The sequence below is a fragment of the Danio rerio genome, chromosome 7 (genome assembly GCF_052040795.2).
Source record: "Danio rerio strain M-AB ecotype USA chromosome 7, GRCz13ab, whole genome shotgun sequence".
NCBI classification, from domain to species: domain Eukaryota; kingdom Metazoa; phylum Chordata; class Actinopteri; order Cypriniformes; family Danionidae; genus Danio; species Danio rerio.
In genome coordinates this window covers 56,840,178-56,857,500 of record NC_141027.1, presented here as the reverse complement: position 1 = coordinate 56,857,500, position 17,323 = coordinate 56,840,178, and the positions used below count along the sequence as shown (strand labels likewise).

At 35.4% G+C, this 17,323-nt stretch overlaps 2 protein-coding genes across 2 annotated transcripts in view; one reads left to right on the top strand and one right to left on the bottom strand.

Moving 5' to 3' along the window:
* csnk2a2a (casein kinase 2, alpha prime polypeptide a) overlaps positions 1–17,323 on the top strand; it is a 471,730-nt gene that overhangs the window by 162,718 nt on the left and 291,689 nt on the right. The gene's annotated exons all lie outside the window — the stretch shown is intronic.
* hp (haptoglobin) lies at positions 7,549–14,464 on the bottom strand. Its single transcript, NM_001366015.1, is given in 5 exon segments — positions 7,549–8,765; positions 13,141–13,301; positions 13,303–13,410; positions 13,801–13,889; positions 14,437–14,464. Coding segments are annotated over 5 exon segments (927 nt in total). The 5' UTR covers positions 14,445–14,464; the 3' UTR covers positions 7,549–8,204.

The window sequence follows — 17,323 nt, the reverse complement described above, 5'->3', positions numbered from 1 at the left end:
TATAAAACATTAATGCATATGATTAAATAAATAAATAATTAATTGGAAATTAATTTTCCAGCGTTGGGTTGCGGCTGGAAGGGCATCTGCTGCGTAAAAACTTGCTGGATAAGTTGGTGGTTCATTTCGCTGTGGCGACCCGGCATTAATAAAGGGACTAAGCCGACAAGAAAATTAATGAATGAATTGGAAATAACTGGAAATCCAGCAACCACAACAATCAAACCCTTGGGAACAATTATGGTTGGAACCACAAGACTGTGTTCTCTGAAATCCCCTCAAGCGGTGGACTTCAACATTCAGATTACTTGCTGGTGAACCACGTCATTGCTCATTATCATTAAGTTGATGTGCTGACTCCCATTGAAAATAATTGACTTCTGGCTACTTTGACGCTCTCACCACTTTCTGTGTGAACCAAGTGTGCCGCAAGCCTACGTTTGAGTGAAGGTTTCGGCCGTTAGATCGCCCCCTGGGGGCTGGCTGCAGTACAAGTCATAAAGCCCGCCTCCTCCGTGTTAATGAAGGAGACTTGAGCCCAAATAAAAAAAAATATTACACTTGCAATAAAATGTCCCGAAAGATTGTTCTGGTCGATTAAGGCACTGGTTATTGTGCTGAAATAGGTGCAGATCTTCATTTTTGTAAACAGTTTGTTTTTAGCAGTAATTTAATGCTGGGCGTGTCATCGTGATTGACAGCGGTGATTGACAGTTTCTCAAAGCACGGCGTCTGAGCTTCGGCAGGAGACTGAAGTAGACTGAAATGTTATTATTCGATTTCTGTGTTATTTTACCATGACAAAATGAGTTCAGCAGTAAACTATAGTTTCTGACATACATGATCCTGGTGGAACACTGTTTATTCGCTAAGTTCAGGGCTTTTTTCAGGCTTTATTAGTTTGCTGATACACGCCTAGCCACCCAGATAGCAAAACACAGTTCCGGCTAGATTCTCGCCTGCCGGAGACTTATCTCTTAGAGCTCAGACTGACTAATGTTACCTCTGCTGGACCTACTCCGGATGCCTGGACTCACTACCCAATTCCAGCCCGAGTCAATCGAGCCAGATGCGGCGGCCGAGCGAGCAGGCGCTGCCGCATGCGAGCCGGAAATAGCCCGCGACGCCGCGAGTAAGTTATGCGCTGCGGCCTGGAGCTGGCGCGATTGAATATATAAAACCCTCATATTTGTTAACGTTATTACATCCATTTGTGTTGATATGACAGCAAACGCATGCTGAGAAGTTCGGGGGGCGTAGTTGATTTTACATAAAGCGTTTGATTGGAAGCTCGACTCTGCTCATTTTCGCGGCTCCTCCTCTGGCTCCATCAGACAATCCTTCTGCGCATGTCTGGCTCCAATTTCAGCAGTCTTTTGCGACAGTTTGTGCCCGTCAAGCAGGCGTTTTGCCCTCAAGGCGTTCAATGGGAAAAAGAGCTGTCGCGTCGTCCATATTTTTTACAGTCATTGGTGTGAACGCACAGTTGGAAGAGTGCCATGGCCAGCAGATAATTAAATACCCCAGTTAAGCTATTTTGGCTTATTTGCAAAATTACAATGTAATTGATAGAGCAAGGTTGGAACTAAACTCTGCAGAGATGCAGCCATTCAAGAGTTTGACAAAAGTAGCAAAAGCAGGTCATCACAGAAAAAAAAATTGTGGAATTAAAATTTTAAATCAAGTAAATGAGTGGCATGATCAATAAAATGCTAATTTAAGAGCGTGTTAAACCTCCCTTAAACACACAGTGTAGTTAGAAAACCTCCCATTACCACCAATTGAATGGTCAGATACATTACTGAAAGATATTTTAGCCAGCCCTCATGCGGGTATCACAGTTTAATCAAAGCCCTTGGAAGACAAGTCTAAAAGCTGACTTCTGGATTTGGCACATGACAGGAATAAATAAATTGTAAACACTGGCTTTACATTTTCATATGGCACCTCACTGAAATCACAGGGAAATAGCACAGCATATGCCCACCTGTTGTGACGAGTCCCAAACAGTTGGATCCATGTGCAGCTTTTATGAGTACAGAAAACAGCTGAGCAAGGGGGAAGTCCAAAAGAGAAGTCACAAGGCAGGGAAGGTTCAGGACAAGTAGCAAGCTATCAAAGTAGAAGAAACAGGCAAGGGTCAATACACACCCTCTGTGCATTCCAAACGCAACACTTCACCCTCTTAAGCACACTTTGGAAGTGCTCATCTCTATACTCTAATCTCTTTAGAGATGAACCGTTCCAAATGGAACACAGTGCAGATCAAAAACACACTTAGTAATGGCTCCAGGGACAAATCAAGACGTCAAAACAACCTAGGCAAATCCATGGGGTTTATGTACAATAGAAAATGGTTGTTGGATGCAATTGGTTAATCAGTCCCAGGCATGAAGGTTTATGGGAAGTGAAGTCTGAATAGATAGCCTAAGCATCTGCTTCAAGCATCTGTAAAACTGCATTTTTTTCATCTTAAATATGTTGCCAACATATGCTATCAATGTCTGATGCGGAAAAGCTTATTTATGCTTTCATGACCTCTAGATTAGATTATTGCAATTTGTTACTAGGTGGTTGCCCTCTTGGCCTAATTAATTAACAACCTTCTACTAGTTCAACATGCTCGAGTGTTTAATAGAACAAAGAAATATTATCATATTACTCCAGATCTTTCATTATTGCATTAGCTTCCTATTAAATGTTGTATATATATTTTTTTAAATTTTATTGACTAGCAACAAAGCCCTGAATGGCTCCCCACTATTTGACTGAGCTCCTGGTGTATTATAGCCCCTCACATCTACTACACTCAAATAGTTCTGGATAATTGATTATTTCCAGAATATCAAAAATCAACTGTATGCTGTAGATCTTTCTCAAGTAAGGCAAATAAACTCTAGAACAGCCTTCCTAGCACAGTTGGGGAAGCAGATACACTCTGTCAGTTTAAAACTAGATTAAAGACGCATCTCTTTGCATTAGCTTACACATAAAACACAAATGCTTTTGAAATCTAAATCCTCTAAAGGATCGTAAGTCTGCATTATTTAGGGCAACCGGAGCTGGAAACACTTACTAAAAGACATTGTAATTTGAACAGCGCTTATTTTAGTCTGTTTTTATTATTCCCAAGGCTTCCATAATCCAGGACCAGGCCGTATCCTGGGCAGCTGATGTGATGGTTTTGAAGGAGTGGAGAGCATGAGACTGATTCCTGTAACAGCCCAGTGACAGACGAGTCCTTGCATTGAGCCTGAGGTTTTAATCCTTTACTTTTGCCTATTGCCTATTGAAGTTTTTTCCTCGACTTTTGTCGCTGCTGGCTTGCTTGGTTTGAGACTTGTGGAGCTGCGCATCGTTGGATTTTCTCTTGTTTGGACTTTCAGCAGTAAATATTAAGCCACACTGAACTGAGCTAAACTGAACTTAAACTCTGAAAACTGGACTGACAGTTTGAATTTACTATAATCCTCTGTCAAGCTGCTTTGAAACCATCTACATTGTAAATGCGCAATATAAATGAAGATGAATGGAATTGAATTGAACTAAAATTCAAGCGGCTGCTCCCTCTGATGATCTGAAGAGAAAGGGCATGAGTCTCATTTACAACACTACTATTAGTTTCTTTAATTTTTATAAAATAAAGCCAAAAAATATTTTAACAGCCCTTCAGAATGAACTCTGTCTGGAGTTGAATTCATTTCTTCAACTTTCAATTAAGCAGACTAATATTGTTTTTTTCTAATTTTGCATTACAGAAGAGCACAGTCATTTGTGAGAAGTTCAGGAGTATAATCAGTGATCATGTTCTCTCCTGCAGCTCAAGAGTGATCAGCCATATGGCATTTTAATTGTTTTAAAGAACATCAGTGCAGAACTGAGCAAATATGGCATATTTCTAATTACGCTATTGTTCTCTTTAACAGTTCAGTTTTGTGTAAAACAGTATTCAATTGAGGCTGCCCTCTGGTGGTAGGGAAGTGGAGTAACAGGTTCAGATTCCACACTCTCTGTAGGAGGGTTGTTTTCCGACTTAACCCTGTTTGGTGGATGCAGAAACCTGAGAAACTCATCACAAATTCATGTTAAAACCTGTTCATGGGGGACCACTGACCTGCCACAACAAACTCCAAATCCAACTCCAACTCCAATGAGACTTACAAGAAGGGAGTAAGGATCAGGAAGGATTCCTGAGCTCGCTTACTATGTGGTAAACAGAAAAGGTTGATTTAATCTAAGACTACATCTACACTAATCTGGATAAATTGCCATAAAATATGATATTGTGATGTTATAAAACATGCTGTGTCAAGATAATTTTTTATAATTTCTCAAAAACTGTTTATTTAAACTGAAATGACTGTATTGGACATGCTTTACTACAGTATGTAAAATGCTTTGAGCTGCATGTTTTCCACCTGCTGTTTATTTAATTTCTGAGAGCAATGAAAAGTCTGAAAGAGTTTAAAATATAGACAGGCAATGAGGAGGAGTTAATGACACAAGTAACAAAGAAGTATAAATTTGCCAAAAGCGAGAGAGAATATAGACTGGAAGATGTGTCAGAACAACAGTTCTGAATATTCATGAGGTCCAAAAGCGTCACTTCTGTTACGTTCATCACCATGTTTGTGTCTGACAACCACATCACATTTCATTCATTCATTCATTCATATTCTTTTTAGGCTTGGTCCTTTTATTAATCTGGGGTCAATTAATCTGTATGATTGCATTAATAAATGTGTATATATACAGTAATAATCATTATAATTACATTAATTAATTTGTATAATTGCTTTAATAACCGTTATAAGCCTAATTACAATAATAATCTTTAAAATCACATTAATTAATCTGTATAATTTATATATATATATATATATATATATATATATATATATATATATATATATATATATATATATATATATATATATATATATATATATATATTTATTTACAGTAATAATTTGGAAAATGACAGCCATAATTGGTAACACTTTATAATAACTACACACTATGAATCCTTTATTAAGCATTAGCAACTAGTTAATTCATTATCTGTTAAGCATTAACTCCACATTAATAAACGTTAGTAGGCAGTTTGTAACTGCAGCCACAAATGCTGTATCCTTGACTTACAACCACTTTTATAATGCGCTTATTAATTGCACTTTCATACTTTTTTAATGATTTTTTTTTTATTACTAAATTAAGTACCGTATTATTTACAAACCATTTGTATTTAAGAGTAGTCGATGCTTTTTAAGATCATTCAGAATGAGTTAGTAAATGATTAATAAACTAATGAAATCAACATTTATATATCTTATTATTTAGGCATATGTTAATAGTTAATTTCTATGTTAGTAAATGCTTTATTAACTCAACTTCATGCAGTTTTGTGACCTAATCTAAAGTGAGGACTGTTTATGCTTTATAAATTCTGTATAAATGAAAATTAAATGCTCAGAATCAAATGAACAATAATCTTTGCAATCTTATTTAAAAAGTAAAATTACTTATCTTCAACATTGCTGAATAACAGGAGTGTCAAAATATGACAAAATTGGATAAAACAACAACAATATAATAACTTAACAATGTAATAAGATGACATGTTTAAACTGTAATTGAATTTTACATAAGATTGCAAAGATTTTTAATTTGAAACAGTTTTATTTGTGCATCGTCAAACAAATTGGATTGAATAATGTTGTTTATAATTGTCATTTTTAAGAGATTTATAAAGCATAAATAGTCCTCACTTTAGATTAGATCACAAAACTGGATGAAATTGAGTTAATAAAGCATTTATTAACATACACATTAACTATTAGTATATGCCTGAATAATAAGAATTATAAATGTTCATTTCAATAGTTTATTAATCCTTTACTAACTCATTCTAAATTATCTTAAATAAAAAACAACTAACTACGTCTAAATAAATTATTTGTAAATAATGCAATACTTAATTTAGTGATGAAAACTAAATCATTAATAAATTAAATTAAATTAAATTATTTAGCACATTATAAAAGTGGTTGTAGATGAAGAATAAAGCATTTGTAGCTGCAGTTATAAACTGCCTAATGTTTAATAATGTAGAGTTAATGCAAACAAATAAACAAATAAGGAGTTTACTATTTGCTAATGCTTAATAAATGGTTCATAGTGTGTATTATAAAGTGTTACCCAATAATCTGTAAAATTGTAGTAATAATTAGTAAAATGGCAGTAATTACCAGCGTTTTCTTTCTTTCATTTTTACAGTAATAAACTGTAATTTGATGTTATATTGACCATAAAGTCTGTTCTGTATTTTTACAGTTTTTGCATGTAAGTTTGTTAAATGGTTATTTTCTGTAATTTAACAGAAATATCTCTGGAAGCCTCTTTTGACTGTTTATTTACAGATTAAATTTTTTTTTTTACAGTAAATATAAATAACAATACTCTTTTAACAATGCTGTCTGAAAAGACAGTATCTAAAACAACTGCTGTACAGTTTTGCGCACCATTTCAGCTGAATTGGTCACTTGTTTTTAGCCTCAATTTTCACAGTCCAAGCTTTTTGAAAGCATGATTTTAAATTGTATCCAATTTATAGTGGCTTCAACACATTGTCATCGACAAAAGTGCTGTATCAGTGCTAACAGAATGCCAGAAAGTAGAGAAAAATATTTTTTTTAAACAAAAAATGTATTACTGTGGACAGTGTGTGGGCCTAAGCTTGTCAGGTTTACAATGAATGACGAAAGATTGGAGAAAGGTGTATTTTATCTTCAGGATGATCAGTCATTCAGGAGCAGCCAGTCGGGAAATCTATCAGTAAGTTTATCTACTCTGCATGCTCCTTTAGTCCCAAAAAGATATGCTCAAAATGTGTTTATGTAACCGTAACCACTCTGCTTTTAAAATGTTCTTGACATAAAGTAAGGGCTAGTGGACAGCCCAAAGTGGTAAGTAACATTAAGCAGCAGAGCTTTTCATTTTTAATGAGCTTCAGTGATATGGGGTGGGCTTTCTTATGTGTGTGTTGGTGAAAAATGTATACAGTAAAAATAATAATAAATAATTTTTATTGGGTGCACTGTAAAATTTGTGACTTTTATAGCATGATATAACATTCAATATTAAATTCTGTGTAACTCTGAAACCAGTTGCATGCTGGAATCACTGTAAAAACTAAATGTAATACACATTGATTTCTGCAAATCACTTCTGCAACCATGTATATCCATTATATATATTTATTTATTTATTTATTTATTTATTATTATTATTATTATTTTTATTTTATTTTTTTTTTTTTTTCCGCCACTGTCGGAATTGCTTTCTAAATAACAATATATGTTGTACTCCACTGTGAGGGCATACAGTACATAGGGTATTATTAATATCTTGGCATTTTTAAATTGATGTGACTGGTAAGGATGAAATCAGTGGATCAATGAGATACAGTATGCAGACCTGCAAAACCCTTTTCAGAAAATTGAACAAAAACAAAGATTTATTTTGCCTTCATACATCTGAAAATAAAAGTTTGCCACCACCATTTTATTCACACACTGGGACATTTAGTCAGTCATTTATTTTCCTTCGGCTTAGTCCTTTATCTATCAGGGGTCGCCACAGCTGAATTAACCACCAACTATTCCGGCATTTGTTTTACGCAGCGGATGTCTTACAGCCGCAACAATAGTACCTAACAATGCTGCACTGTAAAACCCAACAGTCAACTTTATCAAATGAATTGAGTGTAGTTAACTCAAAATTGACTGAAAATTCTACTAATTTGAAAAGGGTTTTGAACTCAGTGTTGAAAGCATTGAGTTAATTAAATACCTCATTACTTCACCCTAAATGGAGTAAGTACACATTACTCATCTGATTAAATTTTTTACTCAAATGGTTTGTAGAAATCAGTTTCCTCAAATGGTTTGAGTTGCCTTAACTTATTGGGTTTTACAGCACTCAGTTAAGTTGAGTTCCCTCATTTATTGGGTTTTACTGTGCTCAAATTGCTTCATTTACTCAAATGGATTAAGTTCACAGTACTCATTAAGATTAGTTTTTTAACTTAAATGATTTGATACAATCAGTTTCTTTAAATGGTTTTAGTTACCTCAACTTATTGGGTTTTACAGTAATTATAAACCAGTGTAATAGATTTATACTTAAGCACTTACAAAACTGCACTACAATTGTTGTGAAAACATGTGTCTTATAGCTGAAGTACGTTGTGAAGCAATATCTTGTGAATCTCCTCTCATGACACTATGAATCCAAGGCATATGGGCAGAAATCTTAGTGTAGACAGCATGCTCTTCTACAGAACAGGCCTTGTCGAAAGACAGGATGCCTGCAGCATAAACTGCATTTGTTTTGGTGTTCACAAATGCAATTGCTCCCCCAGCATCACCAAAGCACACGTTTTCCAGGTACCTGCCAGATCCTGTGCAGAATTGTTTGTCATCTATATTTGGTGTACTTTCAAGAACCCTTGCCTGGTAGTTACCCTTGCAAGACTTGACAGGCAGAGAGAGGATCTTTAGCACTGGAGCAGGGGTTAAAAGTCTTCCCCATCCCCAGCCAGCAACAATGCCTCTCTCTCCATCTCTTTCTTCCAGGTTATCTCCAGTCTCAGGAAGTGGGATGGGCAATATAGACTTACTAAACTTGACTGGCTCCTTCAGTTTGATTAGAGCAAGGTCATTGTCCCAGTCAGATGTGTTCTGGAAGCCTGGATGCAAAAACACCTGCAGGATATATGCATTTTAAATTAGTAACCTGAACCTCAAATGTCACACTCATTGGTAGCCCAAACTTAGCTCCCAGAAAAAATATCATTATTATGCTGATCATATTAGATGATTTGGTTTAAAAACATTTTTAGTTTAGCTTTCTTTAAAAATCTCTTTTTAATTTCCAAAAATTCTCAGCTGAGGACTTGAGAGCTCTTCTGCAATGCTTAATTCAGTGTTAAATATTCTCTAATTTAAAACAAAAATGCTGGCTAAAACACACCTGGTCACTGTTTTTCAATGTAAACATGCGCTTGATGGACATGCATAGCAGTTGTTTTCATGTCTTGCATCTTTTGAAGTTCTGCTCATGAGTGCTGCTGTAACGAATGTGGTGGATTCATCTGCCCACCAGAGAGAGCTCTCTTCTGAATATTGACTGGGTACTTCCTCTGTGGGACTTCCTGGTAGCCACCATAAGCACACTGTTTATGTCTGTTCTTTACAAAGTATTGCCAGTTTCACTGCCTTGCCAGGGGCCCGTTTCAGAAAGGAGGTTAATTGAGTATTTTAACTCTGGAATGAGAAAAACTCTGGGTTTACTGTTTCAAAATGGCAGGTTTGTTAAACTAGAGAAGCAGGGTAAGTCAAGCCTGTTTCTAAAAGAGAGGTAACTTTAACTCAGAGTCAGTTACCATGGTAACTTACTCTGTGAACCTAACCTAGTTAGGAGCCGGTTTTATTCTCCAAACTCAGAGTTTCTGCCGGTCTCCTCTCCTTTTTTAAAGACAAAGCCTAAGCCTTACGTTTCCACCCACATATTTTAATGCTCATTTTGAAAATGCACATAAAAACGATTAATAGAAACGTCATGATGCACATAACTTTTTAAAAAATGCACATAACTAAGAAGGATAAACTTTTTTATTCAATAGAAAAGATGCGCCTAAACACGATGGAAACACTTTTACTGAACAAATTACAGTATATGCATTAAAAAATGTTTGTTATAAGAGATAATATGATGATGGAAATGTGTGTGAATAGACAAACCAACAGGCTGAGCACACTGTAACACATCTTAAATGTTGTTTTGGTCATTCATCCTCAAACGCCTTAACCATTTTACTATTAATGTTATTATAATATTAATTACCTCCAGCGCGTCTGGAGCGTGTCAAGAGCATCTGTTCTCCACGTCTCATGGCTTCAAGCGCCCCCACGCGTTCATTGTGTGTCAGCATTGTCTTCTGAGGTGCAAGTACATTTATTAAATATAGAAAAGATTGACGCAGCGTTTTCTACCACAGTAAATTCTGTTTTTACTGTTGATATTTGGTGCCCGTTTAATCAGGAAGTGACGATTTTGTTCTCGTTGACTCGTTGGATGAAAACGCTGCTTTATTCGCACATATTTTATTCCAGTTTTGCACATAAATTTAATTAATATATTTGGATGGAAACATTGATTTTGCCTACATTTTAGTCACACAAAGAACAAAGTCACATACGAGAATGGCTTGTCCTTTTTAAATAAATAATTAGCTTAAATTCACTGACCCTTAACAGGGACATGTACTGTTACTAGACTAACTCGAATACTATTTTTTCTAAAAATGTTTAGTTCTGCTTACATTCTAAATGTCATATCAACCTCTGCACTTGATCAATAAAGAAGGCAGACACACAAGTGCACTTTCAACGTGTATACAGTGATTGACCTAACTCAGATCTGCTATTCTGAAACTGAAAACTTCGAGTTTTTAATCTCTCTGTAAATCTTTAAACTTGAACTCTGAGTTGGTTGACCCTCCTTACAGAAACAGGCCCCAGGTGGTTTCCCACTGTTTTTCCCATCGTGTTATAACCTTTTTACCTGCCTTTTAAACTACTGCTTTTTGGATTTTGGACTCTTGTTTGCTTGGTTTTGCCTGATTTTTGATTACAAATCTGCCTGTGTTTGATGTACGTTGTTTGTTTAATAAACCTCCAGCATTTGGAGTCATTCTGCCTGTGTGTCGTCACATATGGCTCCCTCACAGCTGCATTTTTAGATGCTGTGTCAAACTAAAAAGACTCCACCTTTTACACTCAGCGCCACACATCAGTATCAGCACCAAAACAGTGGACCAATCAGAAGATCTTGGATGTGGAACATATGTTGCGATCTTCTGTTTACATTTTTGTGTTCTATGTGAATTAATCTATTCCCGTAACATTATGCACTTTGTAATGCAGCTGTAATGTTTTCACTCTGGGTAATCTGTCCCTTGTTTTGTCAATTCTGGTCTCTGTGTCTGCTTGTACACGTTCGTTTGTTTTAGAGGAGGCCTGGTTTTGGACAGTGATTATCTATAGCAGGCATGATCTTTAGCTTTAGCAGCTGCAAGCCTCGCTGACATCAATCAATCTACTTTTAGCATTCTGCCAATTATGCTACAGTAGCTGCAAGCTATTCAGAAGGAAAACATACATCTGTAGAGAAATGCGTTGTTTTATCATAGCCTTATATTATCTCGACAATCATGGGTTCAAACCCATGGGAATGTGTTTAATAGTTGTGTTTTTATGTCGAATGTGCAAATGTCAATTTTGTTTATTGAAAATAGGAAAAATAATAGGTAGGGGAACTAAAAAGTTCCCACTTTGCATTCCAATGACCTTGCATTCTGACTGGCAATGCTACACGTAATTTATTGAAGACACACTAGATGCTATCTTATTTTATTTCTATAATTTATCCACCAGCTTAAGAGTGCTCAAGGAACTTTAACACATAACAACTACTAAAAAAAGGTGGATCTATTAATCCTGGAAAATATGGAAGTACTTCAAGTTATGGCAACTCTCAAATATCCTGTATGATACACATACGACTTTTTTGAGACCCTTTTGGAAGGGTTTTTAGAACAAAAGTATGATACCAAAAGGGTGAAGAGGGTTTTCTTTTTTCTTTTTTAATTATTTCCCAAATTATGTTTAACAGAGCAAGGCCATTTTCACAGTATGTCTGATAATATTTTTTTCTTCTGGGGAAAGTCTTATTTGTTTTATTTCAGCTAGAATAAAAGCTGTTTTTCTTTTTCTTTTTTTTAACCATTTAAAATTATTAGCCTCTTTAAGCTATATTTTTATTTGATTGTCTACAGAACAAACCATCACCATATAACTTGCCTAATTACCCTAACCTGCCTAGTTAACCTAATTAACCTAGTTAAGCCTTTAAAATGTCACTTCAAGCTGTATAGAAGTGTCTTGAAAATATCTAGTCAAATATTATTTACTGTCAACATGACAAAGATAAAATAAATCAGTTATTAGAGATGAGTTATTAAAACTATTATGATTAGAAATGTTTGTGCTCGTAGCGCGTCTATATTTATATATCATAATAATCTGGAGAAGCCAGAAAAAAGTAAATAATTGTTTCAGCAACCTAAAAGATGACAAACTGCTATGTTTAACTATCATCATCTTTTGGACTATTTTGAACTTGGATTGACGGAATTAAAGATACAGATGAGATGTTTGCACTAACTAAGGGCTACACTTTATGTTGTGTGTTTTTGAAGCCAAATAAGGACAAAATGTATGCTGTGTGTTGTTTTTCTGTACTTGTTCATATATGTTGAATTTTTTATTTATTTTATATAATGGCAGACGTTACAGTAGGCTATTTTTTGACAGATTATTGATCTGCAGTTACATTTAGGTGATCAAATCATGTTCATAGAAAGGTTAGTAATGAACATTTTTACACAAGTGTATGTGTATAAAGCATCTATTTTGTGAGAAGTGCTTCTCATATCATATATGACTGACCCCTACAGCTTTACTGTAGGCATTTCCTCAAGTGAGAATGATTTTGACTGAAACTTTCTGTCGCACACCAAGACCACCAAAAGGTTACCTTTTGGCAGGGGAAACACAAGCCTGATAAATGTGCCCCAACCCATACCGTACCGTACTGTACCAGTCAGTGGAAACAGGCCATAAGCGTACTGTTGACAGGGAAAACACAAGGCTGATAGCAAATCGTAGTAGTACTATACTGTGGTGAACCAAGTTCAGTGGGAAAAATTAGTGACAATTATTTAATACTGCAGAAGTTTTGAGCAAATTTGTAGTGGAACCAGGATACTGACAGCATGTCCTAGGCTAACTGAGAAGCTTGACAAGAGCGCTACAGTATCTAGCGTTCCATACAAATAAGGATTATTATAATTTAGGAATTTAGGCTTTCTCTCAAAGTACCCATACGTAGCGCAACCTTAGAAGCTTTGCATTCCGATTGGTAGGCATGCTAACTACTGCTTTTGTCTTTTCGTAAACAAACGCGATTTAGCATAGCTTGATTAGCAGATTTGCATTTTGGTATGTTTCTATTTACCTTTTCCACTGCTACTTCCGTAGAGGCTGTAGCATCAGCACGTTTGCTGATTCCAAGATAGACTTTTGGGATAAGTGGTTCTTGTCCTCTTGTTTGAATTTTACTTTTTCCTACAAACAGATTACGGCCAGCTGTCAGTACCCAGCGCTCGGCTATCAGGGCCCCCCCCAGCAAAACCTCCATCCAGTATGTTTTCACTGAGGTAGACCATTGCCTGCCAGGGCACAGAAGCAGTCAGTGATCCTCCCACCATCCTCCTGGAGCGTAGAGCTGAAATCATGCGAGAGGTAAAATAAACGAGAGGAAAATCTTTTTCAGCAACTTTCATTCATTCATTTTCCTACGTCTTAGTCTTTTATTTGTCAAAGGTCACTACAACAGAATATGTTTTACCGCAACCCAGTACTGGGAAACACACATACACACTCATCCACACACACACTCATATACCATGGCCAATTTAGTTTATTCAGTTCACCTATAGCACATCTTTAGGCTATATATATATATGTGTGTGTGTGTGTGTGTGTGTGTGTGTGTGTGTGTGTGTGTGTGTGTGTGTGTGTGTGTGTGTGTGTGTGCGTGTGTGTGTGTGTGTGCACTGCTGTAATGTATTTTATCTAAGGATTGGTGATGTCTAGTGAGGAAGTTGCTAATTACCCGAAACATGTTCTCCAGCTCTTTCCAAGGCAGGAGACGCATCTGTCAGGAAAGTAAGAGTGCCCAAGAGAAGCACAGCCACGGATAGCCTAAAGATGATTACAAGAAATAATCTGTTTATTTAAAGGCAATGTTTGTTTGAACAGATGCTAATTAATAATGCATTATGCACCCCAATGAAATTTATTAAATTTCACTGAAATATCCTTAACTATTATGTTAAAAAAGTATTTATTATAAGATAAAATGTACTTATTGTGTTCATGTTTTTAAAGTCATGATTATAAAGTGCTCTTACTACAATTTAACAGTAACACTTTATTTTCCTTGAGATTTTATTTTTATAAGTAAACTCTAAATAAATGCTGGGTTTATGTAATCTAACGTTTGGTCAAATATGGAAACACACCTCTTCTGGGTTAAAATTGTCATTTAAATAAAAAATTTAAAAAATTATAATTGTCAATTCGTTTAGAATTGTCAATTATGAACAAATTATGACAACCCAAAATTTATTTTTAGAATGTATATAGAATCTACATGTGGAACTGGACTTTAAAAAGTGTTAGCAAATTAACTACATTTGAGTAGAGAGTAATAACAACATACATGTAAAACAGACAAAAAGAAACTTACCACCTCATGATGAAAGTTTTTATTTTTCGTAGGTTCTGTCTTTTATATATATAGTCGATCCCCCTTAAAAACAAACATCTAAACTCAAACATTACGTAATCAGGGAAATTTATCAGTGTTTAAATGTTGACATTATCCATGGTAAAAGCAGATTAGCAAAACTTCCCTAAAGCAGCACATTCTACCTGATGTTTGGTTTGCATGTAAACCAGACGTAGTACACTTGCATGATGTTGTAATACAAATAAGTAAACAAATAAAGTAATCAAGATGATGAATGCTAATGATTCGTCAAATGGTCAAATAGTATAGTGCCAGTAAGTTTAGATTTGCAAACCTCATCTGGTTTTGCACCATACAGTTTCTAACAATACAACAGCTAACATTTCAATTTCTGGTTTGATCATTTGATTTGCAATTAAGCTAATGGATTTTACATGAGAGTGTATGATTTGTTTTATGATATTCTACTGATTAAGGTATAAAAGCCGTATTCTTTACACTACTTTACACATTCATTTCCATGAACATGGATGAAAAAAGCAGTAGATTTCTCAATATACTTTAGAACAAATAATATCTAATATAACATTTTAAAGGGCAACTATGGTGAAAAATCTACTTTTCAAGCTATTTGGACAGACATGTGTGTAGGTCAAGTGTATAGACCGTCATATTGGGGTGATATAAACACACCCAATTCTTTTTTTTTTTCAATTTAACAACATAAAAACGGTGAACCATTTGCAGCAGACCGACCGCAACTTGACGTAGGAGAGCGGTACCCCCGCCCACCAAATTGATTGACAGCTGCGTATTAACATGTCCCGGTAGCCATGTGTATAATCATACCAACAAGAAAGTACGTGCGCAAAGCAACCGGAAATAAAAGGTATGTTCAGTTTACTAGGATCATCAATCATCATCAAATATGATCAATAAGAGTGAGTTTTACAAGTTTTACAAGTTTACAAGTTTAAAACAGTGCATGTGTGTAATGAGAGTATGTAAGAGCATGTAGGAGAGTATTTATTTTTAGTTTCAATAGTGACAAAACAAAAAAAGAGATGCGAGTGAGGACTTGGAAATAAAAATGAAAAGTGTTCAGCCTGAACGGAGACAGCTGGCTTTAAATTCATAACTGGCTTCCTTAATGTCCACATGGATGGTTTTTAGTAAGAATTTGTTAATTGTATGATGCCCTGCAGTTTTGGTGCAGTTGGGGAGTAATCAGACAGATTAGAGCACATAACGGAAATGTTTTGTATGTAATAGAGTATTAATGACATGCAGTAGGCTGCACCATCTCACAAGTGTATTAGAGATGGAAATGGGTCATTTCTGCCATCATTAGCCTGCAGCCAAACTCAAAACATAACCTTTCAGCCCCTGATGAAGAACTTACTGCTCCCGTAATGACCTGAATTATGAAATATAACACAAACAAAAAAAGGTTTTGTTTTTTTTTAAGTTTCTTATTATCAGTTTTCATTGTCAGCCAATGTTTTTTTAATTATTAAAAACAATGCTTGCAAAATGTAATTATCTCATGTACATTAATGCACATTTCCAGATTTTTTTTTTAAATGTTTAAAATGTGAACATGTATATTCATAAGCGGAGACCTTACCTAATTTCATACGCTTTTTTAAAAAGGAGGGGGAAATTCACATACATTTATGTATCACTGAGGTGTTAGAACAATGTGTAATGTGTAAAAATGCTGTAATGTAAAAAAGAGAGTAACAAACCAGTATGTGGATCCATTTAATTTCCACATTCATGTACTTTGCACTTATGTGATGACAGATTTGGGGAAATGCACATTGCGTAATCACTTGATTGCTGCTGCCAGTGTTTATGTTTTCCCACACGTGTTTATTTTGGGATTATAGGAATGTGTTCATTTTGCCAAAAGCAGAACTGAAAAGTACACGTACTATAGGTTTACTATGACCAAAGTCTCTTTAAGGCAAGTCATTTCACTCTGTGGCCATCTTTGAAATGCTCGGGCATTCTGTTAATTGAGGAAACATCAAACTCTTTAAAACTGTTAAGCCAAACATACTGCCAAACTTACAATTTTTATTACATATTTAAATTCATCAATTAAATTAAACATAAACCATCTCATAAGTTTAGTTTCTAAATGTCTGAATCAAACAAAATCTGCATATTTTCAGGTTGCCTGAGCTAATGCGCATGCGCACTCAAAAGGAATGATATCACAACACCAACCTCATCCATGGCCATTCTACACATTATCTTCCTCTGGATAATGCTTTGTCAGATTGCGCTGGTCTTCTGAAGTATTTCACAACTTGATCTTGATGGTGAATATTCTCCAGAAATAACAGCAGCTCTTTGTTTACAAGTTTTGTAGGCGTTTGAGTAGTTGCTGTCATGGGAGGTGCATTTGACAGGACGAACTGTACCTCACGTTTGTTTCATGCAGGTTACAAAACCAGAAAACTTGGTTAATTTAAAAGTACAGATTTATATCTAACTTTATTTGGATATATCTCTTAGATCTGTTAGCAAGAATTCGCTAAGATTCCAGTGTGTTTGTTAACCACAAAACCTTTGTAAAAACACACATCGAAGAATCCTCAGTCTATAGTGATTGATGATTGGCTCCTGTACTAGTAGGCATGGCTTTATTTGCCATATTGACTATTACACAATTCAAAACTATACCAGTGACGCATCTTGTGTATTCTACTGTCTTTGCTATGACTGCCACATTTAGACATATGCTTATTGGTATTGTATATATTTTCAATTGCGAAATACTAGCTAGTTTCACAAGAGGTTAATCATTCATGATATAAATGTCTGGCCTAATTTAGTCAGGTAGTATATTTTCGTTTCATCTTTTGAGAATATT